This window comes from Cuculus canorus, chromosome 34, assembly GCF_017976375.1.
Source record: "Cuculus canorus isolate bCucCan1 chromosome 34, bCucCan1.pri, whole genome shotgun sequence".
Lineage (NCBI taxonomy): Eukaryota > Metazoa > Chordata > Aves > Cuculiformes > Cuculidae > Cuculus > Cuculus canorus.
Genome location: NC_071434.1, coordinates 505,154 through 518,911, shown reverse-complemented (window position 1 = coordinate 518,911; position 13,758 = coordinate 505,154). Strand labels below are relative to the sequence as shown.

General features: G+C 56.0%; 1 protein-coding gene across 1 annotated transcript; it reads left to right on the top strand.

Annotated features, from left to right (window-relative positions):
* The first annotated feature begins 1,758 nt into the window (after positions 1-1,758).
* On the top strand, positions 1,759-10,794 carry LOC128849855 (syntaxin-5-like). The gene is given in 11 exon segments (XM_054052508.1): positions 1,759-1,877; positions 2,945-3,015; positions 3,671-3,726; positions 4,759-4,829; positions 5,870-5,935; positions 5,937-5,987; positions 6,103-6,159; positions 7,684-7,750; positions 8,532-8,632; positions 9,530-9,651; positions 10,369-10,794. Coding segments are annotated over 11 exon segments (891 nt in total). The 5' UTR covers positions 1,759-1,808; the 3' UTR covers positions 10,529-10,794.
* Positions 10,795-13,758: the final 2,964 nt, after the last annotated feature.

Genomic DNA, 13,758 nt, shown 5'->3' with positions numbered 1-13,758 from the left:
TTGCCCTTTTATCCCCAAACTTTCGCCTTTATTTTGCGATTCGGTCCCGATTTTCACCCCTTTCATCCCGATTTCGCCCTTTAATTCCCTCAATTTCAGTCCCATCCCACTTTTTATACCTTTTATCTCAACTTTTACCCTTTTCCCCCCCAATTTCATTCCGTAATTCCCCAATTTCCCTCCTTCATTCCCCATTTTTCACCCCATTTCTCCCATTTTTCACCCCATTTCTCCCATTTTTCACCCCTTATTCCCTCAATTTCTCCCACTTCCCTCAAAGTCTCCATTACACCCCTCTAAATTCCCCCTTTTACCCCAATTTTCCCTTTCAACCCCCCCTAATTTTCCCTTTTAACCCTATTTTCCCCCTCTATTCCCCATGTGCTAAAGGCCCTCCTGGTTGCTAAGGGGCGTGGCCTGTTGGTAGGCCCGTTGCTAAGGGGCGTGGCCTGTTGCCAGGCCCGTTGCTAGGGGGGCGGTGCTTGTTGCTACGAGCCAATGGGGGTGGGCGGGGTCCGCTCTGCGCCGTCTCTCTCGCTGCTCCTCGCGCCGCTTCCGCTCTCTCGGCGGACTTCCGCTTCCCACGTGGCGCTGGCGCCGTGGTGACGTCATCACGCACGGCGTCCGTCCGGGCCGCGGCGGCTCCCAACGAACCCGGTGAGGAGGCGAGGAAGGGGGGGGGGCGTTGGGTTTTGGGGGGGTCTGAGGGGATTTGGGGGTCCCAATGGGTTCTGGGGGGGCTCAAGGGAAATTGAGGGGGCTTTGGGGTGTCCCAATGGGTTCGGGGGGGGGCTCGAAGGGAAATTGAAGGGGTTTTGGGGGGTCCCATTTAGTTCTAGGGGGGCTCAAGGAAAATTGGGGGGGCTTGGGGGGTCCTAGTTGGTTCTGGGGGGGCTCAAGGGAAATTGAGGGGGTTTTGGGGGGTCCCAGTTGGTTCTGGGGGGGGCTCAGTGGGGAATTGGGGGCGTCTGGGGAGTCCCGGTTGGTTCTGGGGGGGCTCAAGGGAAATTGAGGGGGTTTTGGGGGGTCCCAGTTGGTTATGGGGGGCTCAAGGGAAATTGAGGGGGGTCTGGGGGGTCCCAGTGGGTTCGGGGGGAAATTGAGGGGGTTTTGGGGTGTCCCAGTGTGTTCTGGGGGGGCTCGAGGGGAAATTGGGGGGGTTTTGAGGGGTCTCAGTGGGTTCTGGGGGGGCTCAGGGGGGAAATCGGGGGCGTCTGGGGGTCCCAGTTGGTTCGGGGGGGGGCTCGAGGGGAAATTGGGGGGATTTGGGGGGTCCCAGTTGGTTCAGGGGGGGTCAGGGTTGGATCTTGGGGGGGTTCAGGGGGTCCCGTTTGGATCTGGGGAGGCTCAGGGGGTCCCGTTTGGATCTGGGGGGGATCAGGGTTGGTTTTGGGGGCCTCAGGGGGTCCCGGTTGGATCTGGGGGGGACTCAAGGGGTCCCCGTTGGATCTGGGGGGCTCAGGGTTGGATCTTGTGGGGGGGGGGCGTCTGGGGGTCCTGGTTAGATCTGGGATGGTTCAGGGTTGGAACTTGGTGGGGGGCTCAGGGGGTCCCATTTGGATCTTGGGGGGGCTCTGGGGGTCGTGGTTGGATCTGGTTGGATCTGGGGGTCCCTCTGACTCCCCCTTTTCTCCCCCCTTCCCTTTCAGCCCAGGCCATGCGCCCCGATGCGCCGTAGGCAGCGGGAACCGGGCGTTCAGCGGGAGCTGCTCCCCCCCCCTTGTCCCCCCTCCCTTTTTACCCCCATCCCCCCCCCTCGTCGCCCCCCTTCGCCGACAGCCCCCCAAGAACCCCCCCAAACGCCCACCATGGCCTCGTCCTGCCGTGACCGAACCCCCGAGTTCTTATCCGCCTGTCGCTCGCTGCAGGGGGGGCAGGTGAGGAGGATGGGGGGGCAAAATAGAGGGGGGGGGCACAATTTTGGGGTTCCCTGACGTTTAAATTCCCTTTCCCAGCCCCAAAATCGGGGTTTTTAGTGCCAAAATCCCATTTTTTATCCCCAAAAAGGAAAGGTGGGGGTGAAAAAGGGGGAGTTGGAGGGGGGAAGAGAGACGATGAGGAGGGAAATAGGAGGATTTGGGGGTGCCGGAGGTGAAAAAGGGGGGGGTTGGAAGGAGGAAGAGAGAAGATAAGGAGGAAAATAGGAGGATTTTGGGGTTCAGGGAGGTTTTTGGGGGGACAGAGGGGGGGTTTTGGGCATCGAGATGGGGTTGAGGGGCAAAAAGGGGGCAATTGGGGGGGAATGAGAGGATTTGGGGGTGTCAGAGGTGGAAAAGGGGGAGTTGGAGGAAGGGAGAGAGAAGATGAGGAGGGAAATAGGAGGATTTGGGGGTGCCGGAGGTGAAAAGGGGGGAGTTGGGGGGGGAAGAGAGAAGAAAGGGAGGGAAATAGGAGGATTTGGGGGTGTCGGAGGTGAAAAAGGGGGAGTTGGAGGGAGGAAGAGAGAAAAAAGGGAGGGAAATAGGAGGATTTGGGGGTGTCGGAGGTGAAAAAGGGGGAGTTGGGGGGGGAAGAGAGAAGAAAGGGAGGGAAATAGGATTTTGGGGTTCAGGGAGGTTTTTGGGGGGGACAGAGGGGGGTTTTGGGCATCGAGATGGGGGTTGAGGGGCAAAAAGGGGGCAATTGGGGGGGAATGAAAGGATTTGGGGGTGTCAGAGGTGGAAAAGGAGGAGTTGGAGGGAGGGAGAGAGAAGATAAGGAGGGAAATAGGAAGATTTGGGGGTTCAGGGGGAGTTTTTGGGGGACAGAGGGGGGGTTTGGGCATCGAGATGGGGGTTGAGGGTCTTTTAGAGGGGATTTGGGGGCTCTTAGAGGGGATTTGGGGGTTTTTAGAGGGCGTTTGGAGGTGGGAGGGGGGAATTGGGGTGCGAAGGGGTTTGGGGGTGCGCTGGGTGGTGGAGGGGGGGGGTCCCCCAAAATGTTATAACCCCCCAATTTATTTCAGGTGGGGGTCGCGGGCGGTCGAGCGGCCGTGGGGGTCGGGCGGCAGCGCAGCGAATTCAGCCTCATGGCTGGGTAAGGGGGGGGGGGGCAAAAAAAAGGGGGGGTCTGGGGGGATTTTGGGGTTCCCTGGGGTGGGGGGGAGAGGGATTGAGGGTGAGGAGTGGATTTTGGGGTACCAGGGGGGGATTTTGGGGGGTTAGAGGGGAATTGGGGGAGCGTGGAGGGGGGATTTGGGGGGGGGGGGGCGTAGATTTGGTGTTCGAGGGGGGAAGAATTGGGGGGTGAGGGGAGGATTTGAGAAGGGATTTTGGGGGGGGGGTCAGATTTGGGGTTCACGTTGGGGGGGAGAGGGATTGGGGGGGGGGTCCGTGTTTTTGGGGGGGGGGGGTTTGTGATCGCTGGAGAGGGGGAAATTGGGGGGACAAAGGGGAGGGATTGGGGGGGAATTTGAGGGGGTTGGATTTGGGGGGGAATTTTGGGGGGGGGAAATTTGGGGGGAGTGGGGGCGAAGCGGGAAAGATTTGGGGTCCCTGGGGGGGGGGGGGGGGCGAAGCGGGAAGGGATTGATGCGGGAATTTGGGGTCCCTGAGGGGGGAAATTTGGGGGTGTTTGGGGTGTTTAGGTGGGTTAGATGGGGGGGGACAGATTTTGGGGTCCCCAGAGATTAATGGGGGGGTCCAAACCCCCTTATTTTCCATTTTAAGACCCCCCCCTCTTTTTTTTCCAGTCGGATCGGGAAAGATCTCAGTAACACTTTTGCCAAACTGGAAAAATTGACAATTTGTGAGTGTAAATTTAAATTTCCCCCCAAAATCCTAAAATCCCCCCAAAAACCCTAAAATCCCCCCAAAAAACCCTAAAATCCCCCCAAGAAACACTAAAATCCCCCCAAGAAACACTAAAATCCCCCCCAAAAACCCTAAAATCTCCCCCCAAAACCCTAAAATCTCCCCCTAAACCCTAAAATAAAACTCTAAAATCCCCCCAAAAACCCTAAAATCCCCCCCCAAAAACCCTAAAATCCCCCCCCAAAAACCCTAAAATCTCCCCCAAAACCCTAAAATCCCCCGAAAAACCCTAAAATCCCCCCCGAAAAACCCTAAAATCCCCCCCAAAAACCCTATAATCTCCCCCCAATTCCCTAAAATCCCCCCAGAAAACGCTAAAATCCCCCCCAAAACCCTAAAATCCCCCCCCAAAATCCTAAAATCTTCCCCCAAAACCCTAAAATCTTCCCCCAAAACCCTAAAATCTTCCCCCAAAACACTAAAATCTTCCCCAAAACCCTAAAATCCCCCCCAAAACCCTAAAATCCCCCTCAAAACCCTAAAATCCCCCCCAAAACCCAAATTCCCCTCCAAAACCCTAAAATCTCCCCCAAAACCCTAAAATCCCCCCCAAAACCCTAAAATCCCCCCCCAAAACCCTAAAATCTCCCCCAAAAAACCCTAAAATCCCCCCCAAACCCTAAAATCCCCCCAAAACCCTAAAATCTCTCCCCAAAACCCTAAAATTCCCCCAAAACCCTAAAATATCCCCCAAAACCCTAAAATTCCCCCCAAAACCCTAAAATTCCCCCCAAAACCCTAAAATCTCCCCCCAAAACCCTAAAATCTCCCCCAAATCCCTAAAATCTCCCCCAAAACCCTAACATCGCCCCAAAAAAACGTAAAATCTCCCCGAAACCCTAAAATCCCTCCAAAAAAGGATGTGGGGGGGCCACAAAACCCATGAAAAGAGGGGGGGCACAAAAAATGGGGGTCCCCCGATCCCCTCATCCTCATTTCCAACCCCCTCCATCCCGTTTTTCCGCAGTGGCGAAGCGCAAATCCCTGTTTGATGACAAAGCGTTGGAAATCGAGGAACTCACCTACATCATCCGACAGGTTTGGTTTGGGGGGGATTTAGGGATTTTGGGGGGGATTTTAGGGATTTTGGGGGGGATTTTAGGGTTTTTGGGGAGGGAGTTTAGGGTTTTGGGGGAATTTTAGGGTTTTCGGGGGAGATTTTAGGGATTTGGGGGGATTTTAGGGTTTTGGGGGGGAAATTTTAGGGTTTTGGGGGGATTTTAGGGTTTTGGAGGGGCGATTTTAGGGTTTTAGGGGGGATTTTAGGGTTTTGGGGGGGGATTTTAGGGTTTTGGGGTGGATTTTAGGGTTTTTGGGGGGAGATTTTAGGGTTTTTGGGGGGATTTTAGGGTTTTGGGGGGAATTTAGCGTTTTGTGGGCGGATTTTACTGTTTTTGGGGGGATTTTAGGGTTTTTTGGAGGAATTTTAGGGTTTTGGGGGGGATTTTAGGGTTTTGGGGGGAGATTTTAGGGTTTTTGGGAGGCTTTTAGGGTTTTGGGGGGAGATTTTAGGTTTTTAGGGGGAATTTTAGGGTTGTTTGGGGGGAATTTAGAATTTTTTGGGCGAATTTTAGGGTTTTTGGGGGGATTTTAGGGTTTTGGAGCAGAATTTAGGGTTTTGGGGGGAATTTTAGAGTTTTGGGGGGGAGATTTTAGGGTTTTGGGGGGATTTTAAGGCTTTGGGGGGGATTTTAAGGCTTTAGGGGGGATTTTAGGGTTTTGGGGGGATTTTAGGGTTTTGGGGGGAAATTTTAGGGTTTTTGGGGGAGATTTTAGGGTTTTCAGGGAAGATTTTAGTTTTTTTGGGGGGGATTTTAGGGTTTGAGGGGGGATTTTAGGGTTTTTTGGGGAAATTTTAGTTTTTTGGGGGGGATTTTAGGGTTTGAGGGAATTTAAGCGTTTTGGGGGTGGATTTTAGCGTTTTTGGGGGGAGATTTTAGCGTTTTGTGGGCGGATTTTGCTGTTTTTGGGGCAGATTTTAGCGTTTTTGGGGGGGATTTTCGGGTTTTGGGGGGGATTTTAGGATTTTGGGGAGTTTCTAAACCGCTTCCCCCCTTTTTTTTCCCTTTTTTTCCAAGGATATCGGGAGCCTCAACAAACAAATCGCGGAGCTGCAGGAGGTGGTGAAGGCGAGGGGGGGGCGGGGGGGGGCGCCACGGCCGCAGCCACTCCAACACCGTCGTCGTATCTTTGCAGGTGGGGGGGGGGCAAAAAAAGAGGGGGTTCGGGGTGGGGGGGGGGGGCAGGAGGGGGATATGGGGGTGCCCAGAGCCCCCCTGACCCCCAATTTCAATTCCCGGCCCCCCCAAAGTCCAAACTGGCGGCGATGTCCAACGACTTCAAATCGGTGCTGGAGGTGCGGACAGAGGTGAGAACCCCTTTTTCCCCCTCTTCCCCCCCTTTTCCCCCTCTTCCCCCCCTTTTCCCCCTCTTCCCCCCCTTTTTCCCCTCTTCCCCCCCTTTTTCCCCTCTTCCCCCCCTTTTTCCCCTCTTCCCCCCCTTTTTCCCCTCTTCCCCCCCTTTTTCCCCTCTTCCCCCCCTTTTTCCCCTCTTCCCCCCCTTTTTCCCCTCTTCCCCCCCTTTTTCCCCTCTTCCCCCCCTTTTTCCCCTCTTCCCTCCCCTTTTTCCCCTCTCCCCCCCTTTTTCCCCTCTCCCCCCCTTTTTCCCCTCTCCCCCCCCTTTTTCCCCCTCTCCCCCCCCTTTTTCCCCCTCTTCCCCCCCTTTTCCCCCTCTTCCCCCCCTTTTCCCCCTCTTCCCCCCCTTTTTCCCCTCTTCCCCCCCTTTTTCCCCTCTTCCCCCCCTTTTTCCCCTCTTCCCCCCCCTTTTTCCCCTCTCCCCCCCTTTTTCCCCTCTCCCCCCCTTTTTCCCCTCTCCCCCCCCTTTTTCCCCCTCTCCCCCCCCTTTTTCCCCCTCTTCCCCCCCTTTTCCCCCTCTTCCCCCCCTTTTCCCCCTCTTCCCCCCCTTTGTCCCCTCTTCCCCCCCCTTTTTCCCCTCTTCCCCCCCTTTTTCCCCTCTTCCCCCCCTTTTTCCCCTCTTCCCCCCTTTTTCCCCCTCTCCCCCCTTTTTCCCCCTCCTTTCCCCCCTTTTTCCCCCTCCTTCCCCCCATTTTCCCCCTCCTTCCCCCCCCTTTTTGCCCCTCTTCCCCCCTTTTCCCCTCCTTTTCCCCCCCTTTCCCCCTCCTTTCCCCCCTTTTTCCCCTCCTTTCCCCCCTTTTTTCCCCTCCCCCCCCCCTTTTTCCCCTCTCCCCCCCCCTTTTTCCCCTCTCCCCCCCTTTTTCCCCTCTCCCCCCCCCTTTTCCCCCTCTCCCCCCCCTTTTTCCCCCTCTTCCCCCCTTTTTCCCCCTCTTCCCCCCTTGTTCCCCCTCTCCCCCCCCTCTTCCCCCCCTCTTCCCCCCCTCTTCCCCCCCCTCTTCCCCCCCTCTTCCCCCCCTCTTCCCCCCCTCTTCCCCCCCTCTTCCCCCCCTCTTCCCCCCCTCTTCCCCCCTCTTTCCCCCCTCTTCCCCCCCTCTTCCCCCCCTCTTCCCCCCCTCTTCCCCCCCTCTTCCCCCCCTCTTCCCCCCCTCTTCCCCCCCTCTTCCCCCCCTCTTCCCCCCCTCTTCCCCCCCTCTTCCCCCCCTCTTCCCCCCCCTTCCCCCCCCCTTCCCACCAATTCCCCCCCCTTCCCCCCCCTTCCCCCCCATTCTCCCCATTTCCCCCCCCCTTCCCCCCCTCTTCCCCCCCCTCTTCCCCCCCCTCTTCCCCCCCTCCCCCCTCCCTTTTCCCCCCTCCCTTTTCCCCCCTCCCTTTTCCCTCCCTTTTCCCTCCCTTTCCCCCCCTTTTTTCCTCCATTTCCCCCCCATTTCCCCTCCATTTCCCCCCCATTTCCGACCCCATTTCCCGCTCTTTTTCCGCAGAACCTGAAGCAGCAGCGCAGCCGTAGGGAGCACTTTTCCCGCAGTCCCGGCCCCGGCGCCGCCCTCGGTGAGGGGACAGAAAGATTTTGGGGAGAAATTCTGCCATTTTGGGCTTTCTGATATTTAAAGGAGAAATTTTAGGATTTTAAAAGCGCTGCGATTTCGGGGAGAGATTCCGGGATTTGGGGTTTTGTGGCGATTCCACGATTTTGGGGAAAAACTCTGATTTTTGAGGCAATTGCTTTGAGTTTTGGGCCAAATCCTCTGATTTTGGGGGTGAATGCTCTGATTTTGGGGGCGAATATCGCGATTTTGGAGCGGATGCTCTGATTTTTGGGGCGAAATCTGTGATTTTGTGGCAAATATTGCGATTTTTGGGGTGAATGCTTTGATTTTGGGGTGAATGTTGTGATTTTAAGTTGAAAATTGTCATTTTTAGGGTGAATATTGTCATTTTTAGGGTCAATATTATCATTTTTAGGGCAAATATTGTGGTTTTGGAGCGGATGCTCTGATTTTCGGGTCAAAATCTGTGATTTTGTGGCAAATATTATGATTTTTGGGGCTGAATGCTTTGGATTTTTGCACCGAACACTGATTTTTGGGGTGAATATTGTGATTTTTGGGGTGAATGCTTTGATTTTTGGGTCCGAACGCTGTGATTTTGGGACAAATATTGCGATTGTGGGGCGGACGCTCTTATTTTTGAATTGAATACTCTGTAATTTGGGTGAATATTGGGATTTTGGTGTGGATATTCTCATTTTTTGGGGTGAATACTTTGTTTTTTGGCTCTGAACGCTCCGATTTTGGGGTGGAATGCTGTGATTTTTGGGGTGTCTCCGCAGGCGGCCCCGCCGTGCTCCAGGACGACCCTCCGCGCTCCGGCGCCGTGGCCATCGACATGGACACACGGACGACCCAGCAGCTCCAGCTGCTCGACGAGCAGGTTGGGATGGGGTTGGGGACCCAAATCCCCCCAAAAAAAGATCCAAATCCCCCCCAAAAAGACCCAAATCCCTCCCAAGAAGACCCAAATCCCTCCCAAAAAGACCCAAATCGCTCCCAAGAAGACCCCAAAAGACCCAAATCGCTCCCAAGAAGACCCAAATCCCCCCAAAAAAGACCCAAATCGCTCCCGAAAAGACCCAAATCGCTCCCGAAAAGACCCAAATCGCCCCAAAAAGACCCAAATCCCTCCCAAAAAGACCCAAATCCCTCCCAAAAAGACCCAAATCCCTCCCAAAAAGACCCAAATCCCCCCAAAAAAGACCCAAATCCCCCCAAAAAGACCTAAATCCCTCCCAAAAAGACCCAAATCCCTCCCAAGAAGACCCAAATCGCTCCCAAGAAGACCCAAATCCCTCCCAAGAAGACCCAAATCCCTCCCAAGAAGACCCAAATCCCTCCCAAGAAGACCCAAATCCCTCCCAAGAAGACCCAAATCCCTCCCAAGAAGACCCAAATCCCCCCAAAAAGACCCAAATCCCTCCCACGAAGACCCAAATCCCTCCCACGAAGACCCAAATCCCTCCCAAGGAGACCCAAATCCCATCCAAAAAGACCCAAATCCAATCCAGAAAGACCCAAATCCCATCCAGAAAGACCCAAATCCCATCCAGAAAGACCCAAATCGCTCCCAAGAAGACCCAAATCCCTCCCAAGAAGACCCAAATCGCTCCCAAAAAGACCCAAATCCCTCCCAAGAAGACCCAAATCCTCCCCAAAAAAGACCCAAATCCCTCCAAGAAGACCCAAATCCCTCCCAAAAAGACCCAAATCCCCCCCAAAAAGCCCCAAATCCCCCCAAAACCGCCCCCAACCCCTTCCCTGTGGCATTCCGTAGGATTCCTACATCCAGAGCCGGGCGGACACCATGCAGAACATCGAGTCGACCATCGTGGAGTTGGGCTCCATCTTCCAGCAGTTGGCGCACATGGTCAAGGAGCAGGAGGAGACCATCCAGAGGTGCTGCTTCCGTCCGTCTGTCCGTCCGTTCCCTTCCTCCATCCCGTTTTTCTCCTTTTATCTACTCCGTTCTCCTCCTTCTCCATCTCTTCCGTCCTTCTCCATCTCTTCCGTCCTTCTCCATCTCTTCCGTTCTTTCCGTCTCTGATGTCCATCCTTCCATTCTCTTTGTCCATCTGTCCCTCTGCTCCGTCCGTCTTCTCCATCCATCCCTTCGTCTCCTTTCACCGTCCGTCTGTCCATCTCCTCCATCCCATCCATCCCTTCCCTTTGTCCCTTCCATCCCTCTGTTTGTCCTCTCCGTCCATCCCTTTGTCTGTCCCTCTTATCTCCATTCAACCCCTCTGTCCGTCTGTCTGTCCGTTCCATCTCTCTTTCGGTCCTTCTGCCCTCCTTCTCTCCTCCATCCCTTCGTCCTCTCCGTCCATCTCTTCCCTCCATCCATCCCTTTGTCCTTCTGTCCGTCCTTTCTGTCTCGTTGCCTCTTTCTCCTCTCTTCCTCATCCATCCCTTCGTTCTTTCTGTCCGTTTGTCCGTCCCTTTGTCCGTTTCTTCCCTCCATCCATCTCCTTTGTCCACCTTCTCTCTCCATTCAACCCCTCTGTCCGTCCTTCTGTCCATTCCATCCCTCTTTTGGTCCCTCCATCCTTTCTCTCTTCTCCATCCCTTCGTTTTCTCTGTCCGTCCGTCCCCTCCATCCGTCCGTCTGTCCCTCAGGATCGACGCCAGCGTGGAGGACGCTCACCTCAACGTCGAAGCGGCTCACGGAGAGATCCTCAAGTACTTCCAGTCGGTTACGTCCAACCGGTGGCTCATGGTTAAGATCTTCCTCGTTCTCCTCATCTTCTTCGTCGTCTTCGTCGTCTTTTTCGCCTGAAGACGGACGGACGGACGGACGGACTTACGCCTACGGGAGGAACGCCTGAAATCGGATCTGTGGCTTCTGACGAGCCCGGCGTCACGGTGGGAGCCGGGAATGCTGACGGAAACCCCCCAAAATCATGGACCTCAGGGGGGTTTGGACCCATTTTGGAGGGGTTCGGACCCATTTTGGGGAGATTTGGACCCATTTTGGAGGGATTCGGAGCTATTTTGGGGGGGTTCGGAGCCATTTTGGGGCAGTTTGGACCCATTTTGTGGGGGTTCGGACCCATTTTGTGGGGGTTTGGACCCATTCTGGGGTGGCTCGGAGCCATTTTGGGGGGGGTTCAGAGCCATTCTGGGAGGGTTCGGATCCATTCTGGGGGGGTTCGGAGCAATTTTGGGGGGGTGGGACCCCAATAAAGCTGCAGGACCCCTTTTATTGGGGTGTTGGGACCCATTTTGGGTGGGTTCGGACCCATTTTGGGGGGATTCGGACCCATTTTGTGGGGGTTTGGACCCATTTTGGGGGGTTCGGAGCCATTCTGGGGGGTTCTGACCCATTTTGTGGGGGTTCAGACCCATTTTGGGGGGGGTCGGAGCCATTATGGGGGGGTTCGGACTCATTCTGGGGGGGTTCGGATCCATTTTGGGGGGTTCAGAGCCATTTTGTGGGGGTTCGGACCCATTTTGGGGGGATTTGGACCCATTTTGTGGGGGTTCGGAGCCATTTTGGGGGTGTTTGGATCCATTTTGAGGGGGTTTGGACCCATTTTGGGGGGGTGGGACCCCAATAAAGCTGTAGGACCCCTTTTATTGGGGTGTTGGGACCCATTCTGGGGGAGTTCGGACCCATTCTGGGGGCGTTCGGACCCATTCTGGGGGAGTTTGGACCCATTCTGGGGGGGTGGGACCCCAATAAAGCTGCAGGACCCCTTTTATTGGGGTGTTGTGACCCATTTTGTGGGGGTTCGGACCCATTTTGGGGGGGTTCAGACCCATTTTGAGGGGGTTTGGACCCATTTTGGGGGGGGGTCGGACCCATTTTGGGGGGGTTCGGAGCCATTTTGGGGGGTTCAGACTAATTTTGGGGGGGCTCGGAGCCATTTTGTGGGGGTTCGGACCCATTTTGTGGGGGTTCGGAGCCATTTTGGGGGGGGTTGGACCCATTTTGTGGGGGTTCAGATCCATTTAGGAGGGATTCAGACCCATTCTGGGGGAGTTTGGATCCATTTTGTGGGGGTTCGGACCCATTTTGGGGGAGTTCGGACCCATCTGGGGGGGTTCGGACCCATCTTGGAGGGATTTGGACCCATTCTGGGGGAGTTTGGACCCATTCTGGGGGGGTTCGGACCCATTCTGGGGGGGTGGGACCCCAATAAAGCTGCAGGACCCCTTTTATTGGGGTGTTGGGACCCATTTTGAGGGAGTTCAGAGCCATTTTGGGGGAGTTTGAACCCATTTTGGGGCAGTTTGGACCCATTTTGTGGGGGTTCAGACCCATTCTGGGGGAGTTTGGAGCCATTTTGTGGGGGTTCGGACCCATTGTGGGGGGGTTTGGACCCATTCTGGGGGGGGTCGGAGCCATTTTGGGGGGGTTTGGAGCCATTTTGGGGGGGCTCGGACCCATTCTGGGGGAGTTTGGACCCATTCTGGGGGGGTGGGACCCCAATAAAGCTGCAGGACCCCTTTTATTGGGGTGTTGGGACCCATTTTGAGGGAGTTCGGATCCATTTTGGGGGGTTCGGAGCCATTTTGGGGGGTTTGGAGCCATTTTGTGGGGGTTCAGACCCATTTTGGAGGGATTCAGATCCATTTTGTGGGGGTTCGGACCCATTCTGGGGGGGCTCGGAGCCATTTTGAGGGAGTTTGAACCCATTTTGGGGGGATTCGGACCCAATTTGGGGGTGTTTGGATCCATTCTGGGGGGGTTCGGAGCAATTTTGGGGGGGTGGGACCCCAATAAAGCTGCAGGACCCCTTTTATTGGGGTGTTGGGACCCATTTTGGGGGGAGTTTGGACCCATTTTGGGGGGGTTTGGACCCATTCTGGGGGGTTCTGACCCATTCTGGGGGGTTCTGACCCATTTTGTGGGGGTTCAGACCCATTTTGGGGGGGGTCAGAGCCATTGTGGGGGGGTTCGGACTCATTCTGGGGGGGTTCGGGTCCATTTTGGGGGGTTCGGAGCCATTTTGGGGGGTTTGGAGCCATTTTGTGGGGGTTCAGACCCATTTTGGAGGGATTCAGATCCATTTTGTGGGGGTTCGGACCCATTTTGTGGGGGTTCGGACCCATTCTGGGGGGGCTCGGAGCCATTTTGAGGGAGTTTGAACCCATTTTGGGGGGATTCGGACCCAATTTGGGGGTGTTTGGATCCATTTTGAGGGGGTTTGGACCCATTCTGGGGGGGTGGGACCCCAATAAAGCTGCAGGACCCCTTTTATTGGGGTGTTGGGATCCATTTTGGGGGGGTTCGGACCCATTCTGGGGGGGTTCGGACCCATTTTGGGGGGGTGGGACCCCAATAAAGCTGCAGGACCCCTTTTATTGGGGTGTTGGGATCCATTTTGGGGGAGTTCGGACCCATTCTGGGGGGGTTCGGACCCATTTTGGGGGGGTGGGACCCCAATAAAGCTGCAGGACCCCTTTTATCGGGGTGTTGGGACCCATTTGGGGGGCATTGGGACCCTTTTGAGGGGGGTTGGGACCTTTTTGGGGGGGCTGTGAACCCCAATAAAGCTGCAGGACCCCCCCAGAGGGGATTGGGGACCCTTTATTGGGGGTTTTGGATCCCGGGGGGGGGGCACAAACCCCCATTAAACTCCGTTTCCCTTCCATCCTTGTGGGTTTGTTTTTTTTATCCCGGACGGGATTCGAACCGGAGACCTCGGGAGCCTCGGAGGGCGCTCCGCGCATGCGCATGCGGGCGGGGGCGGTGAGGGCAGAAGGAGTTGCGCGTGCGCAATACGGGTGGTGAAGGAGCGTGTGGGCGGCAGTATAATTAGCGCATGCGCAGCGCGGAAGCATCACAAAGGGCGCATGCGCAGGGAGGACGCACCACCCCCGGGCGGAAGTGGCGTCAGAAAGGCGCATGCGCCTTGAGCCCCCCATCCGTGCGACCGGAAGTGACGACTGGGTTGGGGGGGGCCCGCGGTGCGGCGGGGAGGCCGCGGGGCCGGCAGCGAGCGGCGGCGATGGCGGAGGAGGGAAAAGGCGGTTACAGCGGTGAGAGGGGGAGAAGTACGG